The sequence below is a fragment of the Pagrus major genome, chromosome 11 (genome assembly GCF_040436345.1).
Source record: "Pagrus major chromosome 11, Pma_NU_1.0".
In the NCBI taxonomy this organism is placed as follows: domain Eukaryota; kingdom Metazoa; phylum Chordata; class Actinopteri; order Spariformes; family Sparidae; genus Pagrus; species Pagrus major.
This window is the reverse complement of record NC_133225.1, coordinates 14,072,311-14,083,076: the sequence shown is the minus strand read 5'-3', so window position 1 is coordinate 14,083,076 and position 10,766 is coordinate 14,072,311. Positions and strand designations below refer to the sequence as shown.

General features: G+C 40.5%; 2 protein-coding genes across 3 annotated transcripts; both read left to right on the top strand.

Moving 5' to 3' along the window:
- The first annotated feature begins 202 nt into the window (after positions 1–202).
- On the top strand, positions 203–3,505 carry LOC141005313 (E-selectin-like). Of its 2 annotated transcripts, none has more exons than XM_073477141.1 (11): positions 203–280; positions 394–442; positions 551–955; positions 1,069–1,173; positions 1,286–1,477; positions 1,574–1,765; positions 1,895–2,086; positions 2,198–2,383; positions 2,485–2,661; positions 2,777–2,909; positions 3,004–3,505. In XM_073477141.1, exons 1-11 carry the CDS (start codon positions 278–280, stop codon positions 3,062–3,064), a joined length of 1,695 nt encoding a protein of 564 aa, XP_073333242.1. In that variant the 5' UTR covers positions 203–277; the 3' UTR covers positions 3,065–3,505. The 2 variants fall into 2 exon arrangements, with proteins under 2 accessions (XP_073333242.1, XP_073333240.1); XM_073477139.1 differs by having other exon boundaries at positions 2,482–2,661.
- Positions 3,506–6,537: 3,032 nt separating this feature from the next.
- Positions 6,538–10,134, top strand: LOC141004779 (E-selectin-like). The gene is made up of 4 exons (XM_073476439.1): positions 6,538–6,813; positions 6,911–7,070; positions 9,520–9,915; positions 10,004–10,134. Exons 1-4 carry the CDS (start codon positions 6,538–6,540, stop codon positions 10,132–10,134), a joined length of 963 nt encoding a protein of 320 aa, XP_073332540.1.
- Positions 10,135–10,766: the final 632 nt, after the last annotated feature.

Genomic DNA, 10,766 nt, shown 5'->3' with positions numbered 1-10,766 from the left:
TAATCACAATCAAAGACCATTTCTCCTAAAAGGAGAGGAATTTTTGGCTACAAAGCCAGATGGAGGGAGGGAAAGTTTCCGACGGGTCTCCGGTGGGATGGAGTAGCCCTGGAGGGGGTGTGGGAAATTCCAGTGAAAAAAGCCTGGCTCTGATCAACCCCTCAAACCATTTAAAAGCAGCTGTGCACATACAGCTCATAATCATCTTCTCCTTCGAGGTGTTGAGACTGAAGAAATACTAAGAGTCTTCTGTAGGCTATCACAGAAACCACTTAAAATGGTGAGTGTAAAAACAGTTTTCTTTAGAGCAAATCCCTTTATTGTTTGCTTGTGAGAGATGCATCTATGGTAAAAATGTATCTTAACTTATATTTTTAAACTTTTTTTTTACAGGAGTCTAAGACCTCTGCCTCATGGATCAGTTTGACCTTTCTTTGCTCAGGTATGTAAATCTTATCAAACAATTTTTTTTTTTTTTCTCAAAAAGACTTTTTAAAACTCATCCTTATTACCCTTCCATCTAATATGTGTCTCTGTCCTCCGTCCTCAGTGCTGTGCATGTGGACTACTGTAGAAGGCTGGTCCTACTACTACTCCGACAAAACCATGAATTGGAATGATGCTCGTGCCTGGTGCAGGGAGAAGTACACAGATATGGTGGCCATCCAGAACCAGGAGGAGATTAGGCATCTCAACAGCAAGCTGCCCAGGATAAGTGGTTACTACTGGATTGGGATCCGCAAGGTCAATAACGTGTGGACCTGGGTAGGGACCAACAAGGCTCTGACAGCAGAAGCAACCAACTGGGCGAAGGGGGAACCGAACAATGGCAAGAGTGGTCCGAGCACGGGGGAGAGCGAGGATTGTGTGGAGATGTACATTAAAAGGGACATGCAGCCCGGCAAGTGGAATGATGAGAGGTGCGGGAAGAAGAAAACAGCTCTGTGCTACGCAGGTAGGCAAATTCTGCTTTTCTTTGTGGAAAATTTTATTTTGTAAATGAAAAGCTCAGAGAAATTTTTATAATAGTTTATACAAGCTATATGAAAGTACTTCTTTTTTCCTCAGCTGCCTGTCAGAACAACTCGTGCAGCCATGGAGACTGCGTGGAGACCATCAACAGTCACAGGTGTGCTTGTTTTGAAGGCTTCTACGGAGAGCAGTGTGAGCAGGGTAAGAAAATACTGTAATTGTGTTGATTGTGCTTGTTTTAAGTTGACATTACTCTCAATCACTTCCAGCCAGGACCTGGTGTCTAACTCAGTCTCATTTCCTTTGTTGACAGTTGTTGAGTGCGACAAAGATGAGATCACCATTCCATATAAAGGAAGCGTGGAGTGCACTCATCAGTATGGAAACTTCTCCTACAACTCCTCGTGCCAGTATTCCTGTGAGGAAGGATACCAGCTGAGTATGTCAAAACCCCTGACCTGCACTGCCTCCACTGAGTGGTCAGAGCAGCCTCCAACATGTGAATGTGAGTTGAAGTGTAAAAATATCAGGATAACTACATTTTATTATCACAATGAGGGAGCTTGCTTTAATGTGATTTTTCTGGTCTTGTCGTCCACAGTGGTTCAGTGTCAGGTGCTCTCTCGTCCAGAAAGAGGATCCATGACGTGCTCCGACCCTCTGGGCTCCTCCAGCTATCAGTCCACCTGTGTGTTCACCTGCGATGAAGGCTATGTTCTCAGTGGTTCCCCATCCAACACTCTGCAATGTGAAGCATCAGGAATGTGGAATTCCTCCCAGCCGTTTTGTGTTGGTATGCCCACGTTTATATGTTTCTACCTTGCAGGATTTTATAGTATCAGTTCCGTTATGATGAGAGAAAATCTATGATTCTTTAAAAAGGCTGCTGTTGACCTCTTGTGTTCCTCTCTCTGTTTTGCAGCTGTCCAGTGCCCCGCTTTCCAGGAGCTGGAGAATGGCGTTGCCAGCTGTGGAGAAAACGCAGATGTGAGGTTCAGCTACGGAAACACCTGCAGCTTCAGCTGTGCGCCCGGCTACCGCCTGTTGGGACCGAGCAGGGTGACCTGCACGTCAAAAGCAGAGTGGAGTGAGACCATGATGCCTCGCTGTGAAGGTAAAAACACACTCTAAGAATATTCCAGCCGTCTTCTGTATGATTAAGAAGAGCTTTCTTGTTTTGTGCTATTGTGACAAACGTTTTTTAAAAGTTATTTTTCTTTGTTAGCCATTACTTGCAAGAGTCCAGACAGAGGAGCTCACCTGATCCCCCAGTGCAGCCAATCTGTGACTGAACTGCGACCAGACTCCAGCTGCAGCTTCAGCTGTGAAGCGGGCTTTGAACTGCAGGGAGCTCAAACCATTCAGTGTTCTGAGGACGGACAGTGGAACGAAGCCATACCTACCTGCAGAGGTATGAAAGCAATATTTTGACAGTGATAGTGTGAAATTAGATATCCTTTGTCAAAATGTGATGGTTGACATCTAAATTCTTCCTGTTTACTCCCTCAGCAGTCAGATGCCCATTGCTTGAGGCTCCTGAAAACGGTCACATCAACTGCTCAGACAGTGAGCAGGCGTACAACGCACAGTGCTCCTTCACATGCAGTCAAGATTACTCATTACACGGACATGAGGTACTCACCTGTGATCATCATGGCAACTGGACTGGAGAGAAACCCACCTGCCAAGGTAAAACAAACAAAAATAAGATCAAATGTTAGAAGAAATGTAATACAATACAAAGTTAAAATACATATTTGAGTTGAAATGATCAAATGATTCACATTTGATAATGTTTCCACAGCTCCCCCAGCTAAGGTTGCTGCTGTTGCTTCTGGAGTGGCAGCAGGGGGCGCTCTGACAGTATCTGCTCTGTCTCTGGCTGCGTGGATCCTGAAGAGAATGAAGAACAAAGCCACCAAGTTTGAGCTGAGCAGGTTAGACATACATTCATCTCTCTTAAATCATACATTTTTCAAATAATTTTGTTGAATTGAATTGCTCATCTTCTTCTTTTGTCTTTTCTTACAGCAATTCTGACATAGAGGTGCCTCCACAGGTCTACAAAAACAGCATCGACAGCCTCATATAGAACAGTCATATACTTCAGAGACAAATATTAACAATTGTATATATCTTTAACATAACTGTATCAGCAGTCATAGTAAGATGAACAATATGAATAGTATACATTAGTATAACATTTTAGCTTTTACACTTGAGACTTTTTTTAAAACAATTTTTTATATTTCACGATTTGTTCTGTAATGTTGTTCAGACATGTATTTCCTCCCCAGGGGAGTTTTATATTGAACATGTTGTTCAAAAGCTTTCTGAGCATGCTGGAAAGGTAGTTCCATTCACATTACTGTAATTGTTGCATAACGTAATGGGTGGATTGCCATGTCATTGCAAGACTGTGAGTATTTATGTGCTATTTATTTATCAGGTTGCATTTGAAAGGTTTATTCATATATCTGTATGTTTAAAGCTGTGCTGTTTTTTATATTCAAAATAAAAGTCAAAACTGTAATTTGCTTCTGGTCGTTTTTATACATCTTCCTGTATCATGACAAAGTTAGGTCTGTTAATATTTGGAGAGTGACACAAGTTTAATCATTTTTTGTTTTTGTACATCACAATGGATTTGAAATCAATCAATCAAGATGCAATTGAAGTGCAGACTTCCAGCTTTAATTCAAGGAGTTGAACGGAAATATTGTAATCAACTATTGTTATACACAGTACCCTATTTTAAAGGGCTCAAATGTAATTGGACAAATTAACATAGTCATAAATAAAATGTTCATTTATACTTTATAATACTTAAGTACTATTCTAGCCTTTCTGTGCTTGAAGCTTATTGCACTTTGTGGTAAACCCTCTGTATTTGGACAACGATGTGTCTACCACTGTTGTCTTCAGAATTGGCTCGAAACGTACCAAACTGTTGATTTGGCAGCTCCTCATCTTCCCTCTATTTCTCTGATGAATCATTTCTTTTTGCAGCCTATGGATGGCTTGTTTTACTTGCATTGAGAACTCCCTTGACTGCATGTTAAACCCATCCTGCATTTTGGATGTGAATACAAATTAAAACTCAGAGTCAGCTCTTAAAGCCTATATTCATTATATAGTAACTGTAACTTGAATATGTTTTGGTTAACCGCTAGAGCGATGATATGTAGTATGAAGTAGTGATATGCAGTATATATATGGACCTAACTGTACCTACCATTGGTTAAAAAAATAGGAATATTGCCAGTCATGTCACTCAGGTTAAGGCATCAACCTGTTCTCACACTTTTATGCTGACACTGCAGGACACCGTGTGTTTTTTCAGAGGTCCAAGAAGAACATTTGTCCCCGAACAGTACAGACCTCTCGTCTGTTTCTGTGACCTCCTTTACAATGCTCGGGACAGGGATGAATGGTTGAATAACACTGAGAGTTATGCAAGGGTGGAAGGGTTATAATGCTGGGGTAATCTGTTTCACAGATCATGAACATTGTTTGTTTCACTAAATCTTCTTTGTCAGCACTTCAGGGAAACCAGAAATAGGTCTGATATCTTACATCAGAGCGAAGGTGACGGCGTGGGTACTGTCTGTTATTTATTGCTGCTACATACAATTCATAACATGTAAGTAAGGATGCAGAGAAGCACTGTGTAAGCACTGTGTAAACACTGTGTATCAGATAGAGTGGTCAGCAACACCGGGGCCCCACAGGGGACTGTCCTCTCTCCCTTCCTCTTAACCCTCTACACCACAGACTTCAACTACTGCACAGAGACCTGTCATCTCCAGAAGTTCTCGGATGACTCAGCAATAGTTGGATGTATCAGTGAAGGTGCTGAGGATGAGTACAGGACTACTGTGGATAACTTTGTCACATAGTGTGAGCAGAGGAAGTACAAAGACCAAGGAACTGGTTGTAGACCTGAGGAGGACCCCTGTTTACATCCAGGGGGGCAGTGTGGACATTGTGGAGGATTATAAGTATCTGGGAGTCCACATTGATAATAAACTGGACTGGGTTAAGAACACTAATGAATGCCCTCTACAGGAAGGGACAGAGTCGTCTCTATTTTCTGAGATGACTGAGGTCATTCAACATCTGCCGGACTATGCTCAGGATGTTTTATGAGTCTGGGGTGGCCAGTGCTATACTCTATGCTGTTGTGTGCTGGGGCAGCAGGCTGAGGGTAGCGGACACAAAAAGATTGAACAGACTGATCCGCAAGGCCAGTGCCATGGGAGTGGAGCTGGACTCTCTGACGGTGGTGTCAGAGAGGAGGATGCTGTCCAAGTTACATGTCAGCTTGGACAATGGCTCCCATCCACTCCATGACATGGTGGTCAGCAACAGGAGTACATTCAGCACTAGACTAATCCCACCAAGATGCACCACAGAGCACCACAGGAAATCATTCCTGCCTGTGGCCATCAAACTGTTCAATTCCTCGCTCTGAGTGTCAGACACAAAGTTTTCAACTTTGGCATTATTGCTCTGTATATATGTATATTTATTCTAGTGGAGTGTACATTTCTTGTATTTTTGTTTTGTTTTTGTTGTTGTTGTATGTATAGATATTATTATTATTATTATTATTATTATTTCTGCATATTCTGAACTTTGAATGGGCATTGTTTTGTTTTTATTTTAATTTTTTTTACAACAAATGTTTTGGTTCTGTTAATTGACTGTATTTAAAGATGGATGACACATCTCTGCTTTCTCCCACTGTACAAAAATGAAGTGAAAACAGCCTAGATACAATGTGTTTTTCTGGTCTTGTCGTCCAAATGGTTTAGCTCTCTCGTCCAGCAATTGGATCCGTGAAGTGCTCCGAGCCTTTTGGGGTCAGGTGGACTGGAGATAAACCCATCTGCCAAGGTAAAACAAACAAACAAACAAACAAAAAAGATCAAATATGAAAATAAATTTCATACCATACAACGTTAAAATACACATTTAAGTTTAAAGGGTCAACTGAATCACATTTGATAATGTTTCCACAGCTCACCCAGCTCCAGTGGCAGCAGTGGGCGCTCTGTTATTATTCAGTCTGTCTCTGGCTACAGTACTTGGATCCTGAAGCGAATGAAGTAGACAGCCACCAAGTTTGAGCCAAACAGGTTAGATGAGCATGCATCCCTCTTAAAGCTTACATATCTAAAATTATTTTGTTGAATTGCAGTGTAGTTTTACACATAGTTTTGCCACTGGCCAGGACAAAAACAAAATCTCCAAAGGCCCCTCCTGCATATTACCTTAAGTTAAGATGGGCCTTTTGGGCCCTTTCCTCTCATGACCCAGGGCCCCGGACAACCGACCTGGTGTGAACTGTGAATAATTTCATTGTATTGATTTCAGTATTTATGTGCAATTAGTTTAATTTAACAACATTATTCATAATAAACAAACCATCTTTTGCTTTTGGCCTTTTTTTTGCTTGTTTGTTTTTTAATAAATCTTCCAGTATCATGGCAAAACGACACAGGAACACAGTTTTCATAATTTTGGCTCTGTGAGGTGATTGATTAGTTTTGCTTATCGGAGATGCTGCCTCGGTTTGAACCACTTTCCGTCGAGTCGTCTCCTGGCTCAAGGGTAGATGCTCGGAAAAAGCTCCGGATAGCTCGTTTGCAGTTAGAAAAGCAGGAGAGGAGGGAGGAACGGGAGTTTCAGCTCCAGAGGAAGTTGGAGCTTAAAAGATTGGAGATGGAGGCAGAGACTGCTATTAAGATGCAAAAGGCCACGGTCTATTCTCCTGTTGGTGCAACCTTAGAAAAACTTCAGGCCAAACGCAAGCTGATTTCGGGAGAAAGGGCTACTGTTTGACCGCTGGTGTTCTGTCTGTAGGTCTGATGCTGTGCTGTTGCAGGATGGCAAAAGTGGTGTAAACCATTCTGTGTGTTATTTTTCTTATAAGTTTAAACGCCACCAGCTCAACTACTCTACCATAGAGAAGGAGACACTAGCCATGCTCCTTGCCCTCCAGCATTTCGAGGTGTATGTCAGCTCCATCCCATCCACTGTGGGGCCCCTTGTGTTCCTGGCCCAGATGCGCGACCACTATCAGCGCCTGATGCGTGAGGTGTGTGTACATTGTTGGTGTCCAAGTGAGTATAACCTGTGGTAGAGGCCTAAGTGATATTGTAGGGTGCGTGAACAAAAATATGGGTTTGTTCTTATGGGAGAGGGTGTTACAGCCTTATTGTTGTGGGCGTGTTGTGTTTTTGTGTTGTGCTTTCACTCAGGTGTTGCCCTCGTTCTCCCCCTCCTCCTTGCCTCATTACCTGATCCTACTACAACATTGAGATCCATGACTACTCAGTAGTCATTATTACATTGTTGCATGACTACACAGTATCATGGGTCGGATCACATCCATCTTTAAACCTGTCCTTCATTTTGATCTTAACTGCACATCTTTGACTTGCAAAGTTGTAAAGCTATTGCATTGACAAAATCTGTCCACCCATACAGAAATGTAGTATATGTACATATATGTACAAACCAAATATGAAATCTATTAGAAATTGGAACACTTTCATATATTGGCATATTCAAAGTCCATACAAATATGTACATCTGTGTATGTAAAAAACATACTTTGACATGTATGTCACATAGTTATACATTTCAATACATATTCATATAAATGTATAATATACAAACTTAACATACATCTCTAATATATCATCTATTGATACATACCTGAGAAGATAACCATGCACTTCCAGACAGGTTTAAGTTTCATTTTGTAAGTGATGAAGCAGATGAGAACTCACCATTAGAGTCACAGTTAGACCATCACTTCAATTTAAATAAATACAGGTCGGAAGTAACTAACCATGTGAATGACTTAACTTGTGGTGCAAAAATGTTTTACCACAAAAGTAACCTTAATCTATTAAAAAACATTGGTGAAAAACAGTAACACTAATTACTACATACCTGGTAACATCTGTGTTGATGTGGAGCACATTTAAACATAGTTTACTTCAGCTTATAGCCTCAAACCCATTGTCTCAAAGCATGCTGGGAAACTCCACCCATCCAAACATGCTACTATATATTCTTTTAATAGGCCTATATGTACATGTGCAAATTTGACTGTGGTTTATGTTAAAAACTTATAACTTCTTTAAATATATGAATTATTTATATATTGTTAACATGTATATTCTAAGTGCTTTATGGTAGGCAACTGGACTTGTTTCAGTCTCTTGAAGATGTTCCACCACACATCAGAGGATGCGTGTAATAATCATATATTGCCTTATAGTTAACATGGTAACCTCACTCTTGATATAGGGCCATAAATGTCAAATAATGCATTTCCATATGGGCGCAGTCAGACAGATATATAAACACACTTTGAGCAGCAACATTTATGCTGACACAGCACGACATCATGTGTTTTTTCAGAGACCCAAGAAGAACCTTTGTCCAAATACAGTATACGTGAGGTCTGTACACAGGCGTCATTTGTTTGTGTGACCTCCACTACAAGGGCTGGGACAGGGATAACCATGAAAGGTTATAATGCTGCAGTAATCTGTTTTACAGATCATAACCATTGTTTGTTTCACCATAGCTTCTATGTCAGCACTTCAGTGGAGCCAGAGATAGGTCTGATATCTTACATCGGAGTGAAGGGGACAGCGTGGGTACTCTGTCTGTAATTTATCGCTGCTAAGTTCATCAGGATGCAGAGAAGCAGTGTCAGTAAAAGCTATTAACATTTGCATTCTTAGTGAAAGGCTCCATTCCATCATGCTATGCACAGTAGGCTTAAATCCTGTATGACTCTTGTTAAAGGTCAAAAAAGGGATAAATAGAAAAGCAGTCACCTGGAAAATTGGCAAAATTAGCCCTTTAAGGGAAAACAGTGACCTTCACTGTGCTTCACTTTAAGTTGACGTATTTTTTTACTGTATGTCATATGTTTGTATTCCCTTTCATAGATTTTTTTTCTTTCGTCTGTGACTGAAAATTCTGCCCCAGCCCACATTTACGAGAAACAGGTGGGATTTCCCCAAAAGGTGACTTAAATCATTCAGCCAGACAGTCAGTCTGTCATCCCCTGCATTCACTCTGTACGGTAAACGTCCTGTTATTATATGATAATGTTGCCTGAATAGCTGAAGAGAAATATAAAAGCCAGCCCCAAACTAACATTCACTTACTGCACTGCTGTGGTATAATGTTCTCTGTTTGATATGATTAGAAAAGTAAGGATTTAACATAGGTAGCAAGCTTTTTTACAAACAATTTAAGTAAACATATTGTTATATTGTTATATGTGAGAACACGGAAATTCATCATTGTGATTTTGATCAATATTTGGCTCCTGATAATTTTTTCTTTGGACAGACAACAGGTGTTTGTACGTCGCTAATTGAAAATGTGGATATTAATCCTCCTCCTTGGTGAGTACTGGCTACAGCAATAATGTTTCATGACTAATGATGGATTATAACACTAGAAATGTAACCTTTTTTTTTCTTTTTCTTTTTAAAAAATAAATATTAGGCAGCTCCTTTGCTGAGACTGCCTTGGGCTGGACATATTATTACACAAATGAGACTATGAACTGGACCCAGGCCCGAGAGTGGTGCCGGAAGCATCACACGGACATGGTGGTCATCCAAAGCCAGGAGGAGAACGACTATGTGGTCTCAAAGCTGCCAAACAGAACAAAGACTCCGTATTATTGGATTGGAATCACTAGAAACCACAAGAATGAAACTTGGACCTGGATTGGGAATAACAGTACGTGGATTGGTGAGGACTCATGGGCAAAAAACGAGCCCAACAACAACTACAGCACAGAGTTTTGTGTCGAAATCTATGTGAACTCTGGGGCTGGCCGAGGGAAGTGGAATGATGAGAAATGTAGCAGTAAAAAATTCCCTGTGTGTTATAAAGGTATGTGAGGTTTATGTTTTTGAAAGTTGTTACAGATTTAAAAGTGTTACTGTAGAGGTTGTTTTAGCGTTGCACTTTTTCTTAACAGCCCAATGTAACGCCACATCATGTGACAGAGGAAGATGCCAGGAGATTCCAGAAAACATAACCTGCGTCTGTGAGCCTGGCTTCAAGGGAGACAGGTGCCAAACAGGTGAGGAGAAAGTGCTCTGTGATTAGCTAATGGCTATTAAAGGTTCACATAGTCTATCTTTACAACAAATATTCATATGCCCATATGTACCTTTGCTCTTATTTTACAGCTTATGATGATAAGAGTGGCCGATTTGACAATCAGAATTGTAAGTCATTCTTGAAACATTTGGTAGCAACCATGTCTCATTATGGTTACGGTTATGATTGGACAATTCATTTTCAGTGAAGGAGTTTAGCAAACTGTCCGTTATCACCCAACTCTGCAGTTCCCCTTATCAATATAAAGCTTTAACCTGTTCTTATTCCTGGAAATTCATGTAAAATTATCCTAAAACGCCTATCCCAGTCTAGCCCAAAGAAAATACAAAGCGGTTGTTGAACCATTTAAAGAACAGGCATGGAAGCATTAAAAGTTGGTGCTTCTGGCATTAATCTATAGGAGTTTGAACACACTGAATTATTAGTCTGCACATCATATAATCTTACATGGTCCGAGTTCAAATTAAATAAAAATATAACTGAAAATGAACACTTAACACATTTTTTTCTAAGGACATATTCAGGCACCTGGCAAAAAATTGCCATTTTGTGACTTCAGAATATCCCTGCTTGAGAGTATTGTGGGCAAAAACTCATTATAGTTTTTATTTTCTTAT

What these genes read in the sequence shown, in the direction of transcription:
- LOC141005313 (XM_073477139.1), top strand. An exon ending in CGGAGAGCAGTGTGAGCAGG is followed by an intron (nt 1,174 to 1,285) that starts GTAAGAAAATAC and finishes CTTTGTTGACAG; the next exon opens with TTGTTGAGTGCGACAAAGAT. An exon ending in GCAGCCTCCAACATGTGAAT is followed by an intron (nt 1,478 to 1,573) that starts GTGAGTTGAAGT and finishes TGTCGTCCACAG; the next exon opens with TGGTTCAGTGTCAGGTGCTC.
- LOC141004779 (XM_073476439.1), top strand. Translation starts at nt 6,538, where the DNA reads ATGCTGCCTCGGTTTGAACCACTTTCCGTCGAGTCGTCTCCTGGCTCA. An exon ending in CCACTATCAGCGCCTGATGC is followed by an intron (nt 7,071 to 9,519) that starts GTGAGGTGTGTG and finishes AATAAATATTAG; the next exon opens with GCAGCTCCTTTGCTGAGACT. An exon ending in ATTCCCTGTGTGTTATAAAG is followed by an intron (nt 9,916 to 10,003) that starts GTATGTGAGGTT and finishes TTTTCTTAACAG; the next exon opens with CCCAATGTAACGCCACATCA.